We start from the raw sequence: 25304 nt of genomic DNA on the forward strand, positions 1-25304 counted from the left end.
ATGTATGAGGCTGTTTTTATGTTAAACGAACGTATTAATTATTCAATAGACAATAAAACCCAGAAACATGATCCTAGAAGTTGATGTTTCTTTCAATATTTTGCAGTGTTGTCTGTAGGTACGCGAAGGGGTCCCCCTAAAAGCTAATGGCGTTTGGGGGGAGGAGGAACATGGGATGGAAATGTCTGGGACTAGAAACACAAAATGTTATCAAAATGTTATTACTGCTCCCACCTGCAGCTCGGTGATCCAGGTGCAGTGCCAGTACGACTGGCTGGTTAGCTTGACAAAAAACTCCCTCTCAGCTCTGCCCTTCATGGGCGGCGGCATCGGGGCGTCAGGAGGAGCGTCCGGGGGCAGCGGGACGGGAATGGGAGGAGGAGGCTCGCCCCACCTCCAGTGGAGGATCTTCTGGACCCTCCCTTTGATTGGCGGGCACTGCAGTGAGGACACATGTCCAAAATGGAATCTCAAAAGTTCTTCCTCGAGTTAAAAAGCGATTCGTGCGACGTGAACTGACCGTGCACCGCGGACAGAGCCACTCCCCGTTGGGGATCTCGGGCAGCGGGGGGTTCAGACAGTGAATGTGGTAGGAGGACGTGCACGTGTCGCAGCACAACAGCTCGCCGCCGTCCTTGCACACCCGACAGAACTCCATGTGGTCGTCCTCCTCCTCCTCCGCGCCGGCGGGAACCCCGATGCTGACCTCGGATATCACCCTGTCCTCGCTGTCCTCTTCGAAATCCTCAAAGTCTTCGTCTTTCGCCTCCCATTGAATTCCCTCTTTTTCCTGCATAAAGAACAAAAAAAAAAAAACAAATGACAGAAAGGGTAATTGGGGTCATTTATATCTCTGCACTTGAACCTGGCAGTAGAGAGAGTAGGAAAGCGAGAGCGACAGGCTCAAAGGGTTCAGCCTCTAGGGCAAAAAAGAGCCAGAGCTGCAGCTGAGATGCGTTGTTCTCTTTCGTGTGAATGTGAGTGGGACATGAAGTGTCAGAGAGTCGGACTCGGGAGACTCTGAGGAGTTCATGAAAAATAGATCAGCGCTTCATGTCAAACCATCAGGAGGCTCAGCGTATGAAAAAGGACTGACAGAGTCATGTAGCGCCTGCCTCCTGCGACCCGTTTCCCTGGTCAAGTGTCTCAGAGTGCAACCAAACGATGCAGCAGGTGCACATGGGAATAGTTTAACCTCACTATACAGTGAGGTTAAAAGTTCTACCCGTTTAGTTTTTCTTTGGGCAGTTGTGCTTAGCTTAGCACCAAAACGGGAGGATGTCTTTTGTTTGTCAAATGTCCGGAGTAAAGACAGGAGCTTTTGGTAAAGTGATTTTTTTTAACCACTTTGTGAACTCGTAACATCAGATTAAGTTAACTTTTGGTCTTCATCTAAGCTGTAAGAGATATTTAGTCATTGTTTTGTATTCATATTTCTGCAAGAAATAAAGTATATATATATTTTTTTTTTTCCAAACAATCAAGTCAGAAGTGCGTCCAAGAGAAAACTGCCTGTTGCCATCCACGGCCCTTTGTGGAAAATTTTGCTTTTGGAACCAAAGAAGGCTGCGGCAGACTTCTCTATTTTAATCTCCCCTGATTTGGCATCTAGTAGAAACTGAGCACTAGAAATAAGGATTCGTTAAGGAGTGATGTAGCTTAGCGGTGAATAAAGCTCCAGAGAATACGAGCAGACGATCCTCTGTCTCCGCAGGCCGTACTCACACAATGCGGGCAGCTCCACTTGCCCTCGGGGGCCTTGTCCAGCTCAGGCTCGAGGCACACGAGGTGGTAGGCTCGAGGACAGGTGTCGCACAGGATGATCTCTCCGCCCTGCTGGCACACCTCACAGTAGTCCTGGTGATCCGTCTCATAGCCGTCGCCTTCTTCCTCGCCTGGAACTGGAAACAGAACCACATCAAAATAAACAAATATACACATAGATAAAGAATAAAATGTTACGAAAGACAAGAGGTGTCTTTAAAGCAAAAGCAATAATATTATCATGTAAAATAAAAAAAAAATCCACACAGTAATAGTGTCTTTAGTTATTCATGAAAATACGCGGACCTTATTTGTAAAATGTGCCAGAAAGGTATTCATTTTTTAACTTCCCAAAGGTCTTTTTAAGGTAGATGTATAAAAGAAACATGAGACATAAAAAAAAAATACTTCCTGAGAATCAACTTTAAATCTCCAGGTCATAAATGTCACATCTTCTCAATCAGTGCTAACATAAACAAGGGTTTAATAAAGTTTAGACGTGAACCAAAAGACAGAAAAAAGTGCTTCAATTAACTGGAACGTAAAAAAAAAAAAAAACACTGAGGTAACTGTCCACAAATTGCCAGGCAAGCAGAAAAAAAGGCCATAGAAAAATGTTAGCGGATGACAGAATAAAGTACCCATTGAAGGTCTGACCAGGTCAGTGAATGTGAGCCTGTTTTTCAGCTAGAACTCATTTAGAACTTGGTAAAAAGGCTAAGACGCAATGGAAAGACGAATAAAGCTGAGGATGCACGACTGCAGTTTCTGCTTCTTTCAACAAGCAGCCAAATGGCTAAATTATTACAATAACAAGAAAGTGTTATGATTTGTATAGAGTAACAGAAGTTTAGGCGGTCAGGCTGGCTTCTCATGTAGCCAGCCTGCAGTCTGCTGCTTAATAGAAATGCAGCTTCGTACAGGTTGGGAAAAAACAAACGTTGTCCAGCCAACTGGTGATAAATTTGCATTTAAACCAGAACAGATGCAAAAAAGACAGTTTAGTAGTAACTTTTTTTAGCTAGTTAGTTTTTTGTCCTCTCTCTATTTCCATTGCAGGGATCAGAGCCAATAGTTCTTGCTCATATAGCTGCTAATATATCTTTGCTTAGCTAGCAAGGGCTTATTAGCAGCTAGTTACCAGTAGCTTCAACCAGCGAGTCAACATGACAGAAAAGTCTCACAAGAAAAATAAAAAAACTACATAGAATATGAGATTAAATAGTCCTACCACAACAAAATGTAAGACCTGTGATTAACGTATTTAAGGCCAACTTACCTTTTTTTCAATAAATTTAAGGCCTCAATTTTAGATGCTCGAATTCGATACTATTTAAAACTTTTACACCCTGGTGTAAGAATTACAATGTCAAATATTTTGGATGTAGAAACTCCAAACTCTAAATTCACTATAAATTGTAAAAATGATAAATTGTAAAAAAAAAAAAAAAAAAAATCTATGTGGCATTCATCTAACAAGCAGGCTCACTCTTGCCTTTCTTCTTCTTCTTGGCAGGCCGTCCCCGCTTGTTCTTTTTCACCCGGCCGGAGCTGTCGGAGCGAACGGAGGAGCTGTGAACACTGGAGTCCTCCTGCTCGGACTCTTCCTCATCCATGTCGTCGCTCTGACAGAGGAGAAAAAATAATCAGGCAACAGAGTGAATAGAGAAAAAGAGAGGGGGGCGAGCGCGCCAGTAACACAAAAGGAAGGCAAATTATCTCCATCAGTTAAGCAGAATGTAAACATCGGACTCACAGAGCAGCTCTTCTTCCTCTTCCCAGCTATTGGTAATAGCTTAATACGGATGGGAGCCATCTTTTTAGCCTTAGATAGGGCTTTCTTCTTGTCAGGCACTCTAGGACTTTTACTGCGCTTTTTATATCCTGGACCTGCACAGATAATTAGATCAAATCCAAAGTGAACTGGAAATGTATTGATCAACCACTATGTGGACAGTGTCAACAACAAAGTGGGTACAGAAATTAGATGAATCCTTCATCTTTACGCGACAAAAAACAACACTAAACGGACACTAGAGAAGATCTAAAGCTACCGCTGACCTTTGCCCTCTTTCGTCTTGGCCTTTCTAATGGGCGGCGGCTGAGGCAGCGGCTCGGGCGAGGTGGTCGCTGCAGAGACCTGCTCGGCGACAGCGATGGCGGCAGCAGCAGCGGCCGCCGCGACAGCAGCGGCGTTGCCCTTGAAGGGGTTGTTGGAGCTGAACTCCCTCCACTTGGCCCCCAGGATGGTCATCATCTTCGACATGGGGATCTTCGGGTTCTTCTTGGCTATCATCGGCCTGGGAGGAGTCGCGAGACAAGCGGTCATCAGAAACTCAAGCCATATCCTCAGACTGTGTGGCTTTACGCTGTGTCAGCAAACTCGGCTTTGGCTCGGTCAAATCAAGACAACCAAATCACAAAGGCCGCAAGAATCCGCAACGTAAACTTGGTACTATAGCTTATTTACGTTGTCAGTCAACACAGGTATGAGCTATCCACACAGCCTGAGGCTCAGGGTGCTTTTCACACAGTGTTGGTAATGCTGCCCCACAAGCTCAACAAACTGGCCTGATACAGTTCAACAGATAGACAGGAGCAATTACCAGAAGTTCACTATGTAGCCTCATTTGGCTACATAGACAAGTTTTTAATAATTTCATTCCAAACTGCATAAGCAGAGAGCAAGTTATCAGGTCACAGAATATCTAGTTGATGTAGTTAAAGAAGACACAGTGCGTAAACGGCATCTTTTTGGTTTTGTTTTTCAATGTCTTTGCATAATTTGGAGTGTTTATAGCCAAACTCCTGTTTAATGCAGCCATTTTTGAGTTTGTTCTTGTTTCCGTTATCAACCTACCCTAAATCTACCCATTAACAGGTGCACCGGAAGATACATTTTTCCAGAGAGAGATGTAGATCCAGTGGTTAAATTAAGACGATATATTAAATAAAATTTCACATGCATTTGTTTTCTCCATGTCACGCATAAGGTTAGCTTGAAAAGTATTAGGTGAGCTACGCCTTTACTGCCAAAAATGTACCCGCTGCAACACAGAAACACAAAACCTAACGGTAGCACGACTCAGCCATATTTTTAACAAATGGTTTATAACTTCCTGCCGTAGCTAGCTGTGATGCACTGCAAAGGCTAAATTGCAGTGCAGCACAAATCAAGGTTTATATTCATTTGTCTTATATTTACTTTTTGTCCCCTTCTATGCTAGCAATGTTAGAATTTCCACCAACAAAAAATACAGTTTTATTTTTTAGCAGGAAGTTTCAACTGTGTTAAATAACTGCATTCATTATTCACCACAAGGGAGACAATGTCTTATTTTTTGTGTCTTAAAAATTAAGGCAATACAATACAAGGGCATTAGCCTTCAAAAGAATGGAACCGATCAGCTTTCTGAGTCTTTCTTTGCTTAAAATAGAGCTGAAGATTCAATGTAAGATTGAAGGAAATCTTTATAACTCATCATTGTTAAACTGTTGAATATGTAAATACTGATTCGGGCAAGAATTTGCAATAGCGTTTTCAAGAATGTTTGGGACTTTTTAGGACTAACAGCTGGAGCAAGAGGTGTTGAGGTTTAAGCATTTTAATGGTTCAACCAACATAACTGAGAAAGCACACCAAGTATAACTCACTCAAAGCGCCGTAGCCGGTGTTGATGTCGCCCACACTAGCAACCACAAGCTCAATGTTAATCCTCAGCAAGCAGACAAGAATCCATACCTCATAAACTGGCTGAAGGCTTTGTAATTTGTGAGTTCCCTGTAGTCGTCTTCTGTGAAGGTATGATCAACATCCTCCAGGCCCCACTCCTTTGCCAGCTGGGCAGACGTTTTCTGCTCTATCGGCTGCTGAGAGGAAACCACCAATCGAACAAAAAAAAATTATTTTTTTTTTTTTACCAAGACCGTTTACTACTACTGTGCGAGAGAAGTAAATCGGGGGTCTTTACTTTCGTTGTTTCCTCCTGGCTACTGTCTCGGTCCCCGTCATCTTTTTTCTTTTTCTTGGTTTTCTTCTCCTTCCTTTCTTTGTGTTTCTTCTTTTTCTTTTTCTCGCCAGAGCCATAATCGCTGGCGATGCTGTCTGAGTTCTCACCATAGTCTCTTTCTCTGTCTGAGATTCTCTCTACATCGCTGTCCTGAGAGGCAGATGGGATTTTTTTTAAAAGTTGGAACAGTGAATAGTGACAAAACCCACACATGTAACCCATTAAACTTACAATCTTCTTGCGTTTCTTTGTTTTGGCAGGTTTCCCCTCTTTCTCTTTCTTCTTTGTGTCCTTCTTCTTCTTGGGTCGGCCTTTCTTCTTGCACGGGACCTCTCGGTCCGATATCTCCGGGTCTTCGTCTGGGTTCAAGAGAGCGCAGAAATGAACAACGGCTAACAAACTGAGCTAAATAATCTTGTCAAAACGCTTCCCAGTAAACCGACTAATCCCTGCTGATAATAATTGCCCCCAACAAAAGACTAAATGATAAAGCTGCAGAGGTCTCAGTGACCTTTGACCTTATCTGAACGGTGACAATTGGTGAATTAGTCCAATTGGGGAGCTCCAAGGAGACCTGACAGCTGGTACCAGATGCTACAAGTCAGGGATTAGTGGTTTATGAAAATACATTTATTAATTACCGACAGAGCCTTGTGATGATACTGTCAGGTTATAACCACAAAATTAAATATATTTTACTGACATAGCTAAAAGAACATAAACTAGTGCAAAATTGTAAAGTGAGAGAAAAAGCATACATGGATTTCAAAAACTTTTGAGTAAATCTCCAACTTCCTGGAGATGTCAACTAATTATTAAGCAGGCATATCTGACCTTTATTGAACAGCTATTTTTTGGTAGTCTGCAAAAAGAAAAGAGACTGGGTGGAGGTTCACCTTTCAGGAGTGCAATAACTATAATGATTTAAATCAAATTATATTAATGTGATAGAATAACTCAGTTGAATGCAAAAGAGGATCTGGGCCAAGACTGACTGTGGTTCACCAATACTTTCTGACTGAGCTTGGGCTATATTGGAAAGAAGAACGATAAAAGATTCAGTCTATATGTGCAAAAGCTGGCAGAGGATCTGCGGGTGGAATTGCAGCAAAAGGTCTATGCAATACTTTATGGTGGTCTGCCACATGAAATCCTATTAAAAATATTGAAGTTTGTGGTTGTAACATGACAAAGTGTAAAAAAAAAAAAGTTACTTTTGCAAGATAGTGTTTGGTGTTTGTTTTACTTATATTCATAAAATTTGATTGGTAAAAAGAAAATCTGACAAAATCATAAAAACCATAAAACTTTTAAAAGAAGAAAATTATCATCATTTTTAAACTGTGAAAACAGGGTGGGACTAAATAAATATCTTTCCCTTTCAATGAATAAATTATGTGAAAATGTCTGACCGTTCTACCACTCACAGTTTTACCATTTAACCTGCAATCTGACCTGGGTTTATGCAGGGAGGAGAGCCACAGATAGGCAAGTGGAGATAGCTGCCTCTATTTAAAAAAGAAACAAGCAAAGCGTTAAAGCGCAGCCAAAATACTGGCTGCTTGATAAGCTAGGTCCGTCAGATTTTATTGTGTGCCCGCCTTTGTTGGTGCGCAGCAGCAACAACAGCTTCCCTCCACCTCCTCCTCACTCCGGAGCCTCCGTGATTCCCGCCTAGCCGTGCAGCAGTGCGGTCCGCCGACGAAACGCCGGGGGGCGGCCGCTGCACGCACGCAGGGCTCGGTGATTCACAGAGGCCCACCAGTGCAATGAACTGGAACGACTCCTGCAATTCCCAATGGAGATCTGGGGGTAGCGGTGGTGGAGAAGAGGGGACCGAGACCACCGCTGTGGCCGCTGAGAGAGGTCGCCAGTGGGTTAAAGTCCTCGACACAAACACTCATTTATCCGTCTGGCACGGTTCCGCGGCGATAAAGACAAAGCAATGGAGGACTGCTCCGTTATGTTCATTCATGAAATTAGAACCATCCGAGCTTGCCAAAACGGCAACATTTGCTCTCTTTTTTTTAACATCCAATAACGTGTTAATACAAATAATATAATACATTTTCATACGGAGTTTAACAATTAGCTCACCTTAATTAATTATTTAAAGCAAATATGTATCTTTGTTCCCTTTACCGTTACAGGCTGGCCAGCCGACCGTTAGTTCACGTTCAGTGTAAAGTGCAAGTTCACTGCCAGGAGAAACTTCCAGAATAATCACGTTCAGCTAGTCAATCACAGAAGCTAAAGCCACACTGTCGTTCAATCTAACGTCTAATAAAGTCGCCATTAAGTTGTGTTAAACAGAATTGGACAGGAATTTACAAGAAAGCCTCGTTTCGACCTGTATGTCAGAGGACGAGACGACACAAATACTGTGGGGCATAGTTTCTGCCTCGTTTGACTGCACTGCGAAACCAGCTCCTCGGGTATCAAATACATGTAGCCTCCGGCGGGGGAGTCCATGTTTGTTTTGTTTTTGAAGCAGCTTTTCTACACCTTCGGGGCGACCTTATTACCCTGCGGTTGCCCGGCGTCTTCATTTGCATGTGTCCCCCTGTCATGTCAGGGAGCTGCTGTCACAGCAAAGAGGTGGGGGGGGGGATTTAACTGCAACTTTCTGGAGGATGGCTCTGCGGGCTCGCTGTGGCGAGTTTGGCTAAACTTTGCAGGGAGGTGAAGAGGTGAGAAGGAGGAAGTGGAGGGAGCGAACCGGGGGTTTGTCATCCCTTCTACTTTATATTTAGCTGCAAACATGGCACCCAATTCACATTTAGGTTCTGCAAACTATTTCGTGTTGCGTTTTTTGTGTGCGCGCGCACCCGAGCTACTCTACTGTACAGTCCAGGACATGGATAGAGATAGCTCAGATAGCAAGGCTACTTCTGTAATTAAATAAAAAAAAAAACAACAATCTTAAGCCATTAAAGTGAGTTTTATTATTTCGTGTGATGTTTTACGCGCGTTCCCGACCGCGACCTGTCCGCCTGTCTTTTTCCTCCCTTTCTTCTTCTTCTTCTTTTTCGTTTTAGCAGCTAGTCTATCGTACCTGGCGCGGCTGGTGGTGTTGCAGTTTCCCGAGGCGCCGCCGGCGAGTTTATGTCGCTTGCGTTCTCGTCCAGCTCTCCGTCGTCCTCGTCGTCTTCTTCATCAAAATCTCCTCCCTCGAAATTAACCACCATGCCCTCGTCTTCCTCGCAGGAGCGGAGAGGAGAGGACATTATTATATTCCTGCTGTCATTGGCGGCTCCGTCCTTGTGTTCAGTGTTTAAAAAAAAATAAAACACAAAACAACGAAGCTGTAATTCTTGCAGCGGATGGAGTGTTATATATTTAATATTCAAATCGGCACGGGAGAAAAGTAGGGGGGCGTTTTGGAATATTTTACACTAAGGCAGAGCAACAAAGATGGCCGCCCTCTTATATTTATTTTTTAACAACCCCCCCAATAAGAAAAAAATCCCCTTACATAAAAAATGGCTGACTATATTATTTCAGAACGCACCCCCTCCCTTTTTCTCTGTCTCTCTCTCTCCGTCTCTCTCCCTGTGCGCGCCCCCCTCCCTCGTTAAAAACGTACACATTGTTACAAGGAAAAAAGGGGTGTGTGAGTGCATGTAAGTTACATTGTTACTTGTTTGTTTCTTCTCGGTCTGCCCCCCCCCTCCAATTTTTCTCCCTCTCTTTCTCTCTCCCAAGTCCGGATCAGTCACGAATCCGGATCTGTCAGTGTCACTGCCAAGATCACACACACTGTCTGCAATGCAGAGCCCGACACAAATATATCAAGTATATTCTCCTGAGCCCCCCTACCACCGCTGGATATAATAAAATATATTTTGGAGCAGCGGTGTTTGTGCGTGTGCGCGCTCACGAGTCTGTGAGTGAGTGCTGGGGAGGGATCCAGAGCTAGAGAGAGAGAGAGAAAGGGGGGCGGGAGAGAGAGAGGGGGGGATGAGGGGGACGGGGGGGTTGGGAAAAAAAATCTGCCGCAGCCATGCCCAGCCTTACATCAGATTGTATTGCTTAAAAATTAACTACTTGTGGTGGGGATTGAAGTGTTTTGGTGAAATGCAAAACTATGTTTCCACTCCGACACACGGCCGCAGTGAGCGTGGCAGAGCGCTAAAACGTGAGAGTGGACGTCGTGCAGAGGTTTGAAACAGGCGCAGAGATGGTTTCTGAGCTGTAAATCTGAGCGCTCATTAGCAGCGGGATGTGTCAGCTGGATGGCAGTAAGGCCATGGGAATCCCTCCCCAGACAGCCCCCCTCAGTGGCGGCGACTGCTGCTGCCGCCGCTCAGGGCACTTTCTTTTTTTTTCTTTTGTTTTTTGTACTAAATTGTTATTTTTGACCGCCTTTGTGCACTCAAGTACAGTCAGCATGAAAAAAAAAACATATTTGGATGTTAAACGTCTCTTTAACCTCTTCAAGTTACATGAAGCGTGAAGCATTGGGTTTTACTGAGATTTTATGAGACCAACACAAAGAAGGGAATTACATGGAAAATTTCTTACAAAAAAAAATGCTTACAAAGAAATATCTGAAAAGTGTGGTGTACATTTAAATAGGGTTAGTACACCCCTTGTAAATGATGATCTCCTGCTAAAAACACAAAGATGAGAATTTAAAACTATGAGGCTTTTTCTGTTTTTTTTTTAAAGAAAAAAAAGTAGAAGAAAAAACCTGAGAAACAATAACTGAGTGTCTTCAGTCAGAGGCTTCTTAAAATTTGTTGTAATACAGGCGGCTACAGGAGATCTTTCCTGAATTTGAACTAATTATGTGTTTGTTTCCAGGTGAATGTTTGGGCCAGACCTCATCACATCGTTCCATAACACATGACAAAAATCACAGCAGTGGGACGCCTCAAAGGTCACCTTAGGGTCACGCAATTTACATTTCATAAAAACAAAAGAAGCCATTTCATTTAAACAAGTAAAACAACGCCGAGGCGGTGACCCCATCTATGACCTTTTTCGCATCCTTCACTCCTCTTCCCAGGTCAGCTGCTGAGGCGCCGACACCCAGAAGACAACCCGCTGATCACTTCCGCCTCGTCTGCTGCAACAGGTGCCTGAGCCGCTCCGGCTCGGCTCGGCTCCTGCGAATGAGAGAGGAGGAATTTTTCAGTGCCCCGATCCAAACCCAACATCTGCCAAGGCGGCGAGAGACACTGGGTAGAGCGGAGTATGTGCGACGAGGAAGATTGTGTGTCTGGAGCCCACCCTCACCCCCTCCCCGCTGCCTCACACTCTGAGGCCCTGGCCACCGAGGTGTCAGCGGGTGCCAGACTGAAAGGCTGGCGAGACGACCTCATTTATTGTGCAGCTTGTACGCCCTCAACCCACATTATCTGCAGTCATAACTGTGCGTGTGTCTCACTGTGTGACTGCAAGATGAAAAGGGGAGGTTGAAGCCAGCCAGGAACCCCCACCCTCCACCCCCACCTCCTTCACAGACAGAATTTGGACTGCTGTGCCGAGATTACCCAGTAGCCTCCCTCCTCCTCCTCCTTCCCCAAAGCCTCCCGTGTCCGTTTGGCAGGAAGACGTGTCAGGGATAAGAGAGAGAAAGTGCCTCCCCTGGGTGCTGTGCTCCAGCTAACCCAGATTTTATGCAGTGTGACACAGAGGAAGACACCAGCTCCTGTGCCGCGCTCAGAGCTGGCTGTCTGAACCTGGGCGGCCCCGCGAGCTGAAACAGCTTAAATAACAGCCAAGGCAGAGCAAGTCAGAGCAGGAGCTCAGAGAAGAGTCCATTACTACCTGAATTCGTTTCGGGTGAGGCAAGTCCCACTCTCAACGAAGGTTTACGTAAAAAGGAGTTCTTCCAAATTATAGCCAGTTTGTTAGTTTTGGTTGTGATTTTTTTTTTTCTTGTCAAGTCTTTAAAGAGATTTAGAAGAGGTTAAATCTGTGCTTTACTTGATTTATAGATTTTGCTTTTGGTGTGTTTCCATTCTCATTTCTACAATAGACAGGGGACAGTATCGGCGTGATAATTATAACGGAAACTATTACATTTTTAGATAATTTTTTCTTATTTTCTTTAAAGAACTTTCATAGCTTCCCTTAGTATTTGGTAATATTAAACAGTAGGACTTGGCTTGATGATTTTAGGTGTTCAAATTTAGGCCCATTCCTGCTGTCAGAACCGTTGTAAGTGGGTCAGGTTTGTGGGCCGCCTCGCTCGTGCACCTTCTCAGCTCTGCACACAAATTTTCCAAATTTCTGAAATCAGGGCTTTATGAACTGTAGTGTTCTTAAGCTACTTTGGAATTATTTGGCTTTCAATTCAAAAGACCTGTTTGTGCCCAGGCTTTAACTTCCAAGTTAACATCTCGAAATGCTGCTGCCATATTTCCATGCGATGCTTGTTACCCATCATGCCATCTGCTTTGTGCACCAGCAAAAATAGATATCAGCAGCAAAACTCCCCATACAATGACGCTGCCACGCCTTCACAGTCGACACATTTCACTTTCAGCGTCATTAGAAAAATTGACAACTCTCCATATATAAAGGTATTTGTACTTGAGTCCATTTGTAAACTGTGTGTTGTTGTTTTTTTAAATTATATTTATGTTGCTTTTGGAATAATGGATTCTTCCTCTCTGCTTGGCCTTTTAGCCCATGCAGTTACATGACTCATTTCCTTGTGGATAATAATACTTTCACTCAGTATTTTTACAAGATATCTTCCTTTTATTCTGGGGTTGATGCATTTCATGTTAAAACATGTTTATAAATCCATGACGCACAACCTGATGGCTGGAAATTTCCCTCCTGTTTGTACATATATTTGTAGTTAATAGCAGAGTAACATGGCACCTTCAGACATCTAGAACTGGTAGGCAATGACCAACCAGACTTGATAAGGACCATAATTCTCTTCCTGATGTCTGTTGATATTTTTTTTGTATCAAAAGCTGATTAGAATTCACAAAATGTTCTTCTTTTGAACTCAAATGGTGTGAATTATTCCATCAGAAGCTTACAATGTCACGAGATCATCACTGGCAAACAGTAATTGTGTATGTAAATTTTTAAATTTAAACAGAGTAGTAAAATATTCTGATTTTTTCCCCCTATAATTCTGGCATTTGGTAAATAAAAATAATTCTGTCACTCTTTACTAACCTGATTTGATTACATGTCAGACTTTGACAATATTAACAAAAAAAGACTTCAAAACAAACTAATATTTGTTGTGTTTGTCAAAAATGATTTTTGCTTTTTATGTTGTTTCTTTCATATAACTGAGGTTAAATAGTGTTTTTCGGGAAGAAAGCAATGTTTATGGATTGAAATGGCTTTAAACTTAAGGAATATTTTTTCAAAACAGAATAAATAATAATCTGATTGTCATCATAACTCATTTCAGCAACACTATAATATTTAAACAAAACACTCCTCTACTTGTTGTCAGCTTTTGTGTGCAAACAGTGCAGAATCAAGCAGTGAGGACTTAGTGGTCTAACTTTAACAAAAGTTATTTATTTGTAATATTTGTCAGAGTTTTATTTGTACATTTACAGTGTTTTTTTTTATTTATTTATTGTTTTTTTTTAGCCTGTGTTTGTTATGATGTAAAGCACTTTAAAATGCCTTGTTGCTAAAATTTGATTTGATTTGATTTGATTTGATTTAGCCTAGTACTCTGAAGAAAAAAAAATGTCGGGGGTTTTAAAAACGAACTTGTCCATCTCCATTCTGACTCAGTTGGACGTTTCAATATGGGTCCAGAGCGCTAACTTGTGTTAGTGGCATTAGTACGCCCCCTAGAGGAACCTCTTAAAAAGGGATATTTATCACACCGTTTTATTTTTGTAAAGAAATCTAAGAGATTTGCTTTAATAAATCAATAGCCCTGATTTCTAAAATACATACAAAAAAATCTAATTAATTTGTATATTCATTAATAAGTTTTATTCTTAATTATAAATTCAAACAATAATCTTCCTGTACTGGTATGGACTCACCATGTGGAAAAAACATGAAAATTACTAAATACTAACCAAATATATTTTTAATTAAAACAAGAATTGAACTTTAGTATCAACCTTTTTGAATTATGTATGTATACAATTATTATTAAGAAACGACAGTAAATGACTTCCTCATTTGAGCCCTCTTGTTTTCCCTGTCTGAATGACAGTGATGGTTTTATTTGACTTCCCTGTGAGTAAATCCAAAAGAAAATCCATGTTATTGTTTCAGCTGGCAGCTCTCCTGACAAAGCTTTATTTCCTGTCAACCAGCCAGGTGTGACGATGAGCCCCGTTTTTTAGAGCGGAGGTATTTGCTTTAAGAGTCTGGAAAAGTGTGGAATTGTTTTTGAAGATTTTATTGCCTGCCACACGGTCATAAAAACCGAACTTGTAAACTTTAATCTGAAAAACCCTTTTTTTTAAAAATACTAAGCGCTGCTACGATTTCCGGTTCCGCTTGTCCGCCCCCAGAGTTGCTCCCTAAGCAACAGCAGAAGGAAAATTGGACACAATGATTGAGGAAAATGGTCCTTCGGCACATGTATGTACAGCTGTAATATTTTCTTTAATATTCAACAGTTATTTTGTCTGATGCCAGTATGACAAATGGTAGAATAAAGCTTTTATATTAAATAAATGTAGCTTTATGAAGGCTTGAGGTGAAGCTAAACGTTAGCTTGTGGCTAACAGGTTAGCTTTTGTGTTCTCAGTTATATTTTTCTATGTTTAGATTTATTTAAACTGTCCAGCAGCAAAATACACCAAGTTCTATATGTCATAATGATTCCTGTAAAGTATTTCTGATTGTGAGCTGTTCCTGCTGAATGTAAACACTGAAGAGATCTGATTTGTTTTTGTTAATTATTAGATTAATGCCCTTTTCTGAAACTGTGATGGAAGAAGTATCTTTTGTACACCATAAATGAGACATATAAGCCTTACTTACGATAAAACTACTATGTGTGTCTTCACAGCAGGTAGCAAAGTCATTAGAAACTCGTATTATGAGATTCTGCCTGAATCATTCGATGCTATCTACTAGTTATGAATACGGCAAAAAAAAAAAGACACTAATGCATAATTATGACATACTATCATGTTTCTAATTTACTACTTTATTGTGAGACACAGGGTTGTAATTATGGGAAGCTTTGTCAGTGGTGCAAGTTAGTATCCCACAATTATTAGATATTTAAGTTGAAAATACACAATACTAGCTTTTCTTTATGATTGTGAGATACTATCATTATAGTATAGTGTCTTGTAATAATGGGATAGCATAATTTATTTTTGATTTATTGTTACAAGATATGTCATAGTTATGATATACAAATTATTTGTGTTTTAATCACAGTAGGGGGAAATGATTTCACACAGAATCATCTGAATCAGTTTTTCCTTTGTCTCCTCCAGGAGCAACGTGAAGTGTCCTCCTCTTCCCAGGCCAGACAGAAACTTGAGGGGCTCCTAAACAAGAACATGAGGATCCGCATGACAGACGGACGGACACTGGTGGGTCTCTTTCTCTGCACAGATCGGGACTGCAATGTGATCCTGGGCTCGGCTCAGGAGTTCCTCAAATCCTCAGGTAGGAAAGGAGAAGGAGGGAAACACTGAATTATTATTTATTTATTTATGTCTCCTTTCTTTTTATTTTATATATATATTTTGTTTTGGTAAGGTGTCTTAAATGATTCACTTAACTGGATTGGTTCTAAACATTAATTATTAAGGTGAACTTGATCAAATTCTACCAAAAAATAATGAGAAATGGCAGAAATTAAATTTCTTGCTGAAATTCTATTGTTTTCTGTGAAGTTAATCTTTAACTTATACAATTTGCTTTGGGATTTTGAGGTTTTCCTGCTTCAAACTTAAACTTCTAGATATGGACCACAAATTTACATGAATAGTAGCTCTTAAAAGTGTATGTAAATACTTTAAAAAGAAATGTCTGCTCTTTTTTTTTTGGTGGGAGAACACGACTGAATGCTGCACAGTATAAAGACAAAATAACTATGAAGGCTGATTATGCCATAAAAAAACCCTAAAACAGCTGCCTTATTAATATTTTATGTCATCTCCTATTTCTACATTTTCAAGCAAACTCATTAATATGGGATGAGGAAATATGATGTTGAAAATTAAACATTAGTTTTTACTTCTCCTCAGTCAAGCTTGGCAAACCACACACCTGATCGTAGCCGTTTTTCCTGCTTTGATGGAATGAGTCCTGGTTTTATGTGGGTTTTCTGCTCTCAGACACTTTCTCCCAGGGTGAACCCAGAGTCCTGGGCCTGGCCATGATCCCCGGTCACCATGTGGTATCCATCGAGGTGGAGGCCGACAGCCTGGAGGACGCAGATGGGTTTGGAGCCAACCACTGACGAAGAGCTGTCCATTTCTTTTTTTTGTTTGTTTTTTTACTCGACATTCATGTGACTGTTTTCCTGTCGAGGCCTGTGTCTGGAAAAGATCGAACAGTTCTTGGAGGAGTTTTAACTGTTTTTGCAGCTGAAACGGAACCTCCGGGCCGGCGCTCTGGATTTATCCATTTCCCTGAGAATGAACGAAACCCGTTAGCAGCGAGCGGGCTGAATGCGTTTCCGACATGTTTCGTGGAAATATGTGGGATTCAAGTTTATGTATTTTGTTAGTGTTTTTAAAATAAATTGATCTGTTAGATCTTTTGTTTCTGATCCTAAATGCTGCAGTATGTAAAACACAAAAAATTTAGAAACTGCAGAAAATGACAAAAAAAAAAAAGAAATTGCATATAAAGCTCAAACTTTTGCTGTATAAGTCAAAAATTCCTCTAAAATTGAGTTTATCTGCAAACCACTGCTAGAGCAGAAATTATTTGCCACAGAGATCTAAATTCTACCCAAAAGCAGGAGGAATAATGACTTGGGTCTGGATGGTTTTCATCCTTTAATACATGTCAGCATGTCCACCGAGTCAATTTGGCAGCAGGAAGAAAAAGTTACGCCACAACCAGAAACCCTAAAAATAAAACAGAACCTTCTCATCTTTAAATACAAAGAGCTCCGTCACATTTTGGTTCACAAAATAAGCAGTTACAGTCACTCTGTCTTCAAGATGTCAGTAAGAAAATAACTTAAGTTTGTGCAAAAGAAAAACAACAAAAAAAAAGGCAAAACTACTAAGTACGTCTTCCGTGGCTGTAACACCAGAGCCTTACATACAAACAAATCCTGCAGCAATTTAGTTATGTGTTTTAGATAAATATTATCCAAATATTCTGGTTAAGATATTGAAATTCAAGCTTCAGCTGAGCAGTTGCTATTAATAAATGAGGCTCTCAGTCACTGAAGATGGATTCTCTATGAAAGGCTTTAAAAAAAAATACAGCAACATTCCAGGAGAGGAGAGGCTGTGGAGTGTTTTCCCCCCCCAAACAGAGTGTAAAACCTCAAAAAAAAAAAAAAAAGAAAGGCAAAGAGAAATACCAGATTCTGTCAGCTACTGCTTCCATTCATTATTTTTGCTGCTGTATATATATATATACACACATAATTTTTCACTAAATAACCTTTAGAAACCGATTTCAGTTTAAATCAAAAACACACTGGTAGAAGATCCACAGGATTTCAGTGCGTTTCACCATTAATCCAAGAGCTCAACGAAAAGCTGTTGGTTTCAGAAACTAGAAAAAAAACGTCTCGATTCTCAGGTGTGGAGATGCTTCTGCAGTCAAGATCACTGGCTGGAGTTAGTAAAGCTGGGATTCCTTTGAAGAATACTGCGAGCGAGAATAAAAAGCGGCACGTTGACGTTCATCCTCCGCCACCACACGGTTCAAAGGTTGGCACAAAGAAAGAGAGAGAGAGAGGAGCAGAAACATCCACAGCTTTCATCCAGCACCTTTCAGTTTCTTAAAAAAAAAAAAAAAAGATTTGAGTTCTTTTTTTTTTAAAAAAAAAAGAAGAAAAAGCCTTCACTTTCTTCAACCACAGTTAAGTTCTCTTGTGGTTCCTTTTCTGAAAAAAACAACATGTTTATGTCTCTGAATAAACAGCGTCCAGGCTGATGCACAAATCCAGTGGAAGATCCGACACACGTCTGTCTAGAGTCCAGTCCTGCTCTCTAGTTGTACTCAAACTTGAAGTGGAAGTTGCCGCCGGACTCAAAGGGGTTGAAGTGGAACGGCCAGGCCCTCTGTCCGCCGCCACCGCCGCCCTGCTGGGTCTCTGGGTCCAGCGGATCCTCGCCTTCGTCGAACTTCTGCCTCATTTCTGGAAAGACGTCAGAATGAAGTTAGGAGTGGAAGAAGTTAGAAGTAACTCCAAGAAACAAAGAAAAATCAACTAGACTTTTTATTTTTTCCCCTTACAAATGATCTAAAAAGTGTGGCATGTGCTATAAACACTTCAACATATGGCTGGGAGATGAATCAATTTTATCGATTAATGAAATTTTTGACTTTTTTGGATCATTTTGCTGTCTCCCCCAATGCTGTGATTGGATTTCCATAGTTCAAGAGTGATGTCAGCAGGTCAAAGGTCAGCCATCTTGTTTGATAAGTGTGTGGTACAGCTTTGTTTATTTAGCCTCTGAGTTCAGGTCAACTTTAAGGGTCAAGATTTTTTTTTTTTTTTTTGCGGAAATAGTCGATGTTGCAGGGACACAGTTGAAATAAAATGAAAATAAAGTTTTAATATTGCCAGATTAAAGTCGTACAATTAGGAGAATTAAGTTTTAATTTCACGAGAACTCCAACACAAAAAATTTAAATAAAAAAAAAAGAATTATTCAAGCTTTTTTCCTCATTAAATAACATTTATTTTAAGACCTTTCTTCTGGTAAAACTGCACCTTCACTCAAATAATGCTAAGACTATATTCTTATAATTAAACAAAACTTCTTGTCGTTTGGCCCTAACGTGCCGTTGTAAAAATCACAGAAGGGATGACTGAAATAAAAGCAACTTATTAAAAATGTTTTCCGTCAATTGTAATTTCAGCTATAAAAGAAGAAAGACTTAAAAAAAATCTATTAAAATGAGAAATGGGGAATCTGAGAATTTATTCTTAAGCCGTACTGCCCAGCCTGACCTCAGGTTGACTCTTGTTTTCTTTTGTCTACTATATTTGCATATGTGGAGATCAACGTTTTTGCCTGTTTGTCTTTGCAAAACAGCTGAAGTGCAGTGAGAGTTGACGAAGAGGATCTGTGATCGTTTCAAAATCTCTCAAATGGGCCTGAGGCCGTTAAGTCACCAGTTTCATCTCAGTATAAATCCAGCTGCTCTCTGAAGGCCTCAGAGGTTTGTTAGAGATCAGCTGGATTCATACCGACACTAAACCAGCAGGTAGAGATCCTCACTGTGGATTTCAGTTGTCTGCCTCCTTTGTGTTTTGTTGCTATGAAATTAACAACAAAATTAATTGTTGCCTCACAAAGCTGTGTACGGTATTTACAGGAAACCGGATTAGCTCGATTGTTTCCGTTTTTCCCTCCCTATTACAAGCTGCTTCCTGCTCCTACCACACACACACATACGTGTTGTGCGTGTAAAATCGGCTCCTGACCTGGGTCGGTAAGGACTTCTTTAGCCGAGGCGATGTCGATAAACTTCTTCTCCGCCTCTTTCTTGTCGGCTTCGGACTGGAAGTTGTCAGGGTGCCACTGCTGCGCCAACTTCCTGTACGCCTTGATGATCTCCTGCTTATTAGCGTTTCTGAGCACAGGAAGCACAGATGGTTTGTTTTTATTAAAAGAGCAGTACAGTCAATTTTAATTCCTAAAAAAAAAAAAAAAAGAGCTGGATAAAACTGTGCAGAATGGATCCAGATGGAAGCATCACCTGCCAACTCCCAGGATCTTGTAGTAATCTCTTTTACGGGAGAGTTTGAGCAGCTTCTGCGCTCGATCGAGACCTTCTTTGATGGTGTTGCTGTCGCCGTCGAACTCCCTCGCCTCCTGGTAGTCCTCAACAGCTAAAATAATAATAATAATAATAATAAAAAGGATAAATCTGAAGTAAAAAAAAGTGGGTTTGATAAATAAAGCTATAGTTTTACACCAATAACAGAATCAGCAGAAATGATCCTGCGTGGATGAAGATGAATCGAAGATGAAGGAGACATTTGTGTTTATTTTTATTTGTGTGCGTTTATATCGTTGTTGTTTGATCGGATCTCTACCCGACTCTCGTAAGACTCCGTCATACAGCAGCGACGGCGCTCAGTCATTTAAATGTTTTCCCCAGTTACCGTGTTCGTCACAACTTTACGTCAGGGTCTCATTAATTTGGTGTTTTGCTGACACTTTTTTTTTTCTGGGTAGGTTACTGAAACAAACCGTCAAGTTCAGTGAATTTCAAAAGCAAAATCAGGTCAGAGTTTCCATCCACTCCAGAAGCCTAATGGTAATTCAGTTAATCCGTTCTGGTTTTAATGTGTTTGGGATCACTGTTGAGTTGGAAAAGCAACATTTATCCAAACATTAGAGGGCTGTATGTATATATTTGAGCTTGTGTGAAACTCGTGCACTTAATTTCTGCTAGAAATTTACCGACGTCCTTTTGTTGAACATGAACATTTGCGCTAATGGCCGCCGTATGACTGGAACCGGATCCAGTTCCTCGGGGCTTCTTTTAGTTGAACCAGTGGATCAAGTCAAATTAATGATCCCACTGCAGCAGTGGCGTCATCTTGTTTACCTTTCTCGTAGTCCTGGTTGAGGATGTAGGCCTCCGCTCGGTCTTTGAGGATGTTGGCGTTTCGAGGGTCCCTCTGGTGGGCCTCAGAGCAGACGTCTATGGCCTCGGTCGCTAGCTGGAGCTGCAACAGCGACAATAAATTGAGACAAAACCAAAGATGAAACTGGCCGTCTCTCAAGCTATTATAATCCTAAATTCGTAGAGGCGTTTTCTTTCTCACCTTCACAAGACAGAAGCAGATCCTCTCTTTTGCCAGGTTGGTGTAGAACTCGACGTTCGGCTCCGTCTTCATCACCGATTCAAATTTCTCAATCGCTTCTTGAAACCTGATTGTGGAGAAGACGGAGAACGTGAGCCGATGTCGGTTCAGTTGTTTCCTTATGAATAATATTGACTAATCAATATTATTCATTAGATTTTCTTCTTTTGGGAAATGGAAGAAGGAAAAACATGTTTTTCCCAAACTCAAAATCCACATATCCAGGTCTGGAAAACATTAAGAGCAAATTCCAGACTTTTAAAGAACGCGTGAAACCTGAAATCAGATCTCAGATGAAAATATCTAATAAAGTGTGGATCTTCAGCTTTTAAATATTCCATAAACGTTGCATAAATGTTTTAAAGGAATCATGAAGGCACCGACCTTTCCCCCTGGATCAGCTCCTCTGCAGAATCCAGCTGCTTGCTGAGCTTCTTCACCTGCTTGTAGTGGCTGAAACACTCCTTGTCGTCCTGGTCGAGCTTCAGACATTCCCTGATGTGGCTGGAGAGAAACAAAGCGACAGATGGGAGTGAAGGAATGGGAAGGCCAAACAAATTACCAGAGGCCACAGAAAAAGGAAGTGGCTCCGTTTCCGCGGCAGACGGCGCGGCGCTCACTTGAGGGAGTCGTGATGCTCTCCCAGGTTGTACAGCAGCCTGCTGAGCTTCAGGAAGGCTGCGCGGTTGTCGTTGCGCAGCCGGGCTGCGGGCGTGAGATCCTGGATGGCTTTCTGAGGATCCCCCATTCGCAAGTAACAATCTGCACGAAGCTCTCTCGACTCCGGATCCCAGGGAGAGATCTGAGACAGAAACGGACATCAGGAAATTTGACAAAAACAACAGGAATCCCAAAACTTAAAGGACTTCAAATCCTCGTTTTTTGTTTTTTCTTCAAATGATGAACATGTTTATGGGACTACTGCTGCCTGTAACTTTGTGGACTTCCTCTGCCGTGAATTGGCGCTAATATACAATAACGTTCGACAAATAATGCAGTCCATCGTACCTCTATGACCCTCTCCAAGGCGTTGATGGTGCCGCTGTAGTCGCCCTGGTGGTACGCAGTTTGGGCTTCTTCCTGGAAGACCTCCAGATCCCTCGCTTTCATCAGCTGCTCCTGAGCTTCTTTGTGGTCTCCAGAGCGCTGCAGCTGGGGGAAAAAAAAACAAACAAAAAAAACAAACAAGCAATGGGACTCAGTTTTCCTTTCACAAAGGTATTTCCCACAGAGTACAAAACATTAACTGAAAATATTAAATTTAACCTGGATATCATTAGCTTAGCTATGCGAGTTCCTGTTTTGCCAACATCTGAGAGAAGTGGGGAGGTAACAGGTGATTATTTTAGTGAATCAAATATTCTGATGATTAATTGGCATATATATATATATATATATATATATATATATACATTTTTTAAAAATGGTTTAAATTTCATCTGAGTGTGTTGTTTCAGCCAATGGGTGAGAGGAGTCTGTATACTCCAGTTAGCGATTAATCGATTAACCAAATTAGCTAATGATTATTTCAATAATCAATTAATCACGATTAATCTGGTTAATCATTTCAGTCCTAGTGAGAATATTGTTCAAAGTCATTTGCAGAATCCACAACAGATTAAATGCGATTAAAATCGTAGAAAAGTATAAAAACGGCGCAACATTTTCGCTAATTCAAGCGAATTCAAGCGAAAACTAACTAAATAAAGTGTATTTCTAGATTCTTGGTCAAAAGCATTAAAACCCTAAAACTGAAAGGTAAAAGTTTTTTTCCCCTAAAAATTTAATGTTTTTCCTAAAAGGTGGTTAAATAAAATAAATCTCTGGAAACTTTTTTTTCTTTTTTTTACTTTTTAAAATGAACCAAATAGCAGCATAAATATTAAACATACCACCATTCTAAAGTCCTCCCTGGCCTCCTGAGTGTTGCCCTGCTTCAGCAGGATGTTTCCCCGCTGCAACCGGGCCTGAAGCAGAAGTGAGATGGTATGAGAACGAACAGCGTAACGGCATTTTATAAAGCTTCATTGAGGTCCTTTAATGACTTACTGGCAGGAAGTCGGGCTTCAGCTGGATGGCCCGGGTCAGATCGGGCAGAGCGGACTTGGATCTTCCCATGGCCAGGAACACAGCAGCTCTCTTATAGTAGGTCAGGTAGTTCTCAGAGTCTCCCTCTGGAAAACAGCAGGGGAACTAACTTACAGCAGGGTCAAGTGTGAGACTAGAAAGTCATGCTAGATTCAAACCACAAAAAAAAAAAAGTCTGTACGGGTAATTTTGTACCTCATAAGTATTAGAAAACCAGGTCAAAACAGAGCAGAGGCAGGGACGAATGTGGGGAAAGTGTTAGGATAATCTTACCCACGGCTGAGTGGTAGTGGGACAAGGCTTCAGCGAGCTGACCAGCCGCCAGAAGTTTGCGACCCATCTCCAAGTGGTGCTCGATCTCAGCGTGAGTCGCGCCCAGGACGCCTGTAACACAAAACGGAGCTTGAAATCCTGCTTGGAACTACAGCCAATCAGATGAAGGCAGCTTGTGTTGTAGCTCAATATGTCGGTTTAGAGGATTTTCACCTGTTCTCACACTTCTCTGATGACTAAGTGACTGAGTGGCACCTGTTGGGCCAACACGGCTTCCAGTCCAAGTACAAATAACTTAACTGAAACGTTAAACTTTCCAGCAAAATAGATATTAAAAAATTGCCCAATATTTGCACATTTTAATACAAAAAAAAAATATCTATTGATCTAACTGCTTATATTTGAAAACAGAAACAAAACAAATATTGCTAAAATTATACAACCCCTCAATTCTTACAGTAAAAATAACTTGATTATTTTCACACACACTTAAAAAGAAGGATATTAACCTATTAGCCTATTACAAACGCCTATTAAATTTACAGATGGCACTTTTTTAGTTTCCAAACCATAACTTTTCAGTTTTTTTCATGAGCAGATTTATTTCAAATGTGCATTACTTGCAAGTTAGAAAAGAATGCAGTAGCCTTCTTTGCACCAGCTTACCGGCAGTGTGCAGCACTACACAATCTGGTTACTTACCACGAAGGCACTTTCTCTATTATCTCATCAAGGAAACAGTATGCTGGAAAATTAATGTGGTTTTCAAATTGTAACTTTTAAAGAAAAAAAAATCTTGGTATATTTTGATACCAGTGTGCCTATTGAACACCTTTATATAGTTTAATTTTATCCTACACAACTGCAAAAATATTTAGGAAATTTGTGAAAATATCTTTATCACGACAAACAGATTTTTTTTCTCAATTTAAATAAATAAATAATAATAATAATAATAATAATAATAATTATAATTATAAAAGATTCTGACTAATTCCAGCGGGGTTTTTTAAAATAATGAGCGACAGAATCAAAAGAAACACAGGTCTTGTTACACATCAGTCAGGTTTTCATTTCCTTGTGTTTTACAAACGTTTAGTTTCGTTTTAAGGCTATGTTGCGTTTGCGGCCGCTGGCCAAAGAGTCTCTATCAGAATGTGAGCTGTTAAAGTTTCATCTAATGAAATAAAATATAACTGTCAGGTGGTAAATTATTTTTAAAAGCTACTAGACCCTGGGAGGTGTCTTCCAGCGACAGGACAAAACGTCCCTCTGTGGAAGAGACGTAAACTTTGGAGACTTGACTTTGTCATGTGCCAATAAGACTGTAACCTGCATAAATCTGCTGTGTTTGTATTTGTCAATGTGTTTTTTCATTATTAGTAATCCACCTGTTTGTAGCTCTAATAGCGGTCTTACCGTCCAGCTGGATGTCCAAGAGGACACAGAGCAGAGACAGGGAGCATAGCAGCCCGCTGGCCCCTCCTGTCCGCCAACACCACTCCATGTCTGGGTCTGCTCACACCGGGACACCGGAACAGACGGACTTCACGGCTCAGCTTGGGCTCAAGCTGCTCCTCTGGTTCATTGAGAACGACTGAACCCGTTCTGACAGACCGAGGAACTGCTCCTAAGGTGTATTTACGGTCCCGTCCCCACAGTCCTCCGGGCGGAACAGAGGAGAGCCACTGAAAGGTTCCTGAGCCGAAACAGATGTTTGACAGCAGCTCCAACCGACGACCACAAGACTTTACTTACAAGTAAACGAGCTTCTTCTAACCAGAGGACGGTGGAATCAAACCACTGACACTCTGTGTAATTTGTAAGCGATACCTTTCAGTCTGCTCTCGGCTTCGCTTTCCCTTTCTGGCCCACATTATTCTGATTGGTCCACATGGCTTCCATCCGGGTTCGTCTGTAGACGTGGACTGCTCTGATTGGACAGCCTATTTTAACACTGGTGGCACTCCTAGTATGTCTCATGCCACTGCTGGAGGCTCGACATGAGCTGTCGCCCTACAAAACTGAACGTCTGCCTGATAGTGATGGGAAAAATGATCCTTTCCCATTATCAACTTACTTTGCAGGTCCATCTGAATACATTTAAATAAAATCAGCTTATTTCAGTATTTCAAAACCCAACCAACAACGGAATTTTAATACAGAAATGTCCATCTGCTAAAAAGTGTGTGGAAGTACTAACCAATACTTGGTTTTACATAAAT

At 41.1% G+C, this 25304-nt stretch overlaps 3 protein-coding genes and 1 long non-coding RNA gene across 13 annotated transcripts in view; 2 read left to right on the forward strand and 2 right to left on the reverse strand.

Annotated features, from left to right (window-relative positions):
• Nucleotides 1-25304, reverse strand: part of chd3 (chromodomain helicase DNA binding protein 3) — a 69116-nt gene that overhangs the window by 41822 nt on the left and 1990 nt on the right. For 3 of the 10 annotated variants that reach the window (XM_015044180.1, XM_015044178.1, XM_015044173.1), the window contains exons 1-10: nt 8830-9419; nt 6006-6133; nt 5736-5924; nt 5507-5634; nt 3826-4064; nt 3521-3654; nt 3254-3389; nt 1726-1901; nt 521-790; nt 235-438 (exon numbers count right to left, since the gene is read on the reverse strand). In XM_015044180.1, the coding sequence (XP_014899666.1) occupies nt 235-438; nt 521-790; nt 1726-1901; nt 3254-3389; nt 3521-3654; nt 3826-4064; nt 5507-5634; nt 5736-5924; nt 6006-6133; nt 8830-9001 (1776 nt within the window). In that variant the 5' untranslated portion in view covers nt 9002-9419. Of the gene's footprint in view, nt 1-234; nt 439-520; nt 791-1725; nt 1902-3253; nt 3390-3520; nt 3655-3825; nt 4065-5506; nt 5635-5735; nt 5925-6005; nt 6134-8829; nt 9421-25304 lie in introns of those variants that run through there. The other 7 variants (XM_015044181.1, XM_015044182.1, XM_015044183.1 and 4 more) reach the window with 7 other exon arrangements.
• On the forward strand, nt 7249-12981 carry LOC106954573 (uncharacterized). Its single transcript, XR_001426385.1, has 2 exons — nt 7249-8464; nt 10581-12981. It is a non-coding gene; the product is annotated as an uncharacterized LOC106954573 (long non-coding RNA).
• naa38 (N-alpha-acetyltransferase 38, NatC auxiliary subunit) lies at nt 14209-16480 on the forward strand. Its single transcript, XM_015044188.1, has 3 exons — nt 14209-14315; nt 15188-15362; nt 16037-16480. Exons 1-3 carry the CDS (start codon nt 14286-14288, stop codon nt 16159-16161), a joined length of 330 nt encoding a protein of 109 aa, XP_014899674.1. The 5' UTR covers nt 14209-14285; the 3' UTR covers nt 16162-16480.
• On the reverse strand, nt 16693-24963 carry dnajc3b (DnaJ (Hsp40) homolog, subfamily C, member 3b). The gene is made up of 12 exons (XM_015044184.1): nt 24499-24963; nt 23080-23190; nt 22768-22892; nt 22611-22685; nt 21727-21870; nt 21339-21520; nt 21103-21222; nt 20680-20785; nt 20460-20580; nt 19602-19734; nt 19327-19475; nt 16693-18030 (listed from the first exon to the last, which is right to left on the reverse strand). Exons 1-12 carry the CDS (start codon nt 24584-24586, stop codon nt 17882-17884), a joined length of 1503 nt encoding a protein of 500 aa, XP_014899670.1. The 5' UTR covers nt 24587-24963; the 3' UTR covers nt 16693-17881.

This window comes from Poecilia latipinna, unplaced genomic scaffold (assembly GCF_001443285.1).
Source record: "Poecilia latipinna isolate Pla-1442-1.1 unplaced genomic scaffold, P_latipinna-1.0 Scaffold664, whole genome shotgun sequence".
Taxonomy (NCBI): domain Eukaryota; kingdom Metazoa; phylum Chordata; class Actinopteri; order Cyprinodontiformes; family Poeciliidae; genus Poecilia; species Poecilia latipinna.

Coding starts and splice junctions, on each gene's coding strand:
- dnajc3b (XM_015044184.1), bottom strand. CDS start 24,586: ATGGAGTGGTGTTGGCGGACAGGAGGGGCCAGCGGGCTGCTATGCTCC. Junction 20,786..21,102: donor GAGCTGATCCAGGGGGAAAG/GTCGGTGCCTTC, acceptor CTCCACAATCAG/GTTTCAAGAAGCGATTGAGA. Junction 20,581..20,679: donor TCTGCTTCTGTCTTGTGAAG/GTGAGAAAGAAA, acceptor TCGCTGTTGCAG/CTCCAGCTAGCGACCGAGGC.
- naa38 (XM_015044188.1), top strand. CDS start 14,286: ATGATTGAGGAAAATGGTCCTTCGGCACAT. Junction 14,316..15,187: donor AAAATGGTCCTTCGGCACAT/GTATGTACAGCT, acceptor TGTCTCCTCCAG/GAGCAACGTGAAGTGTCCTC. Junction 15,363..16,036: donor GGAGTTCCTCAAATCCTCAG/GTAGGAAAGGAG, acceptor TTCTGCTCTCAG/ACACTTTCTCCCAGGGTGAA.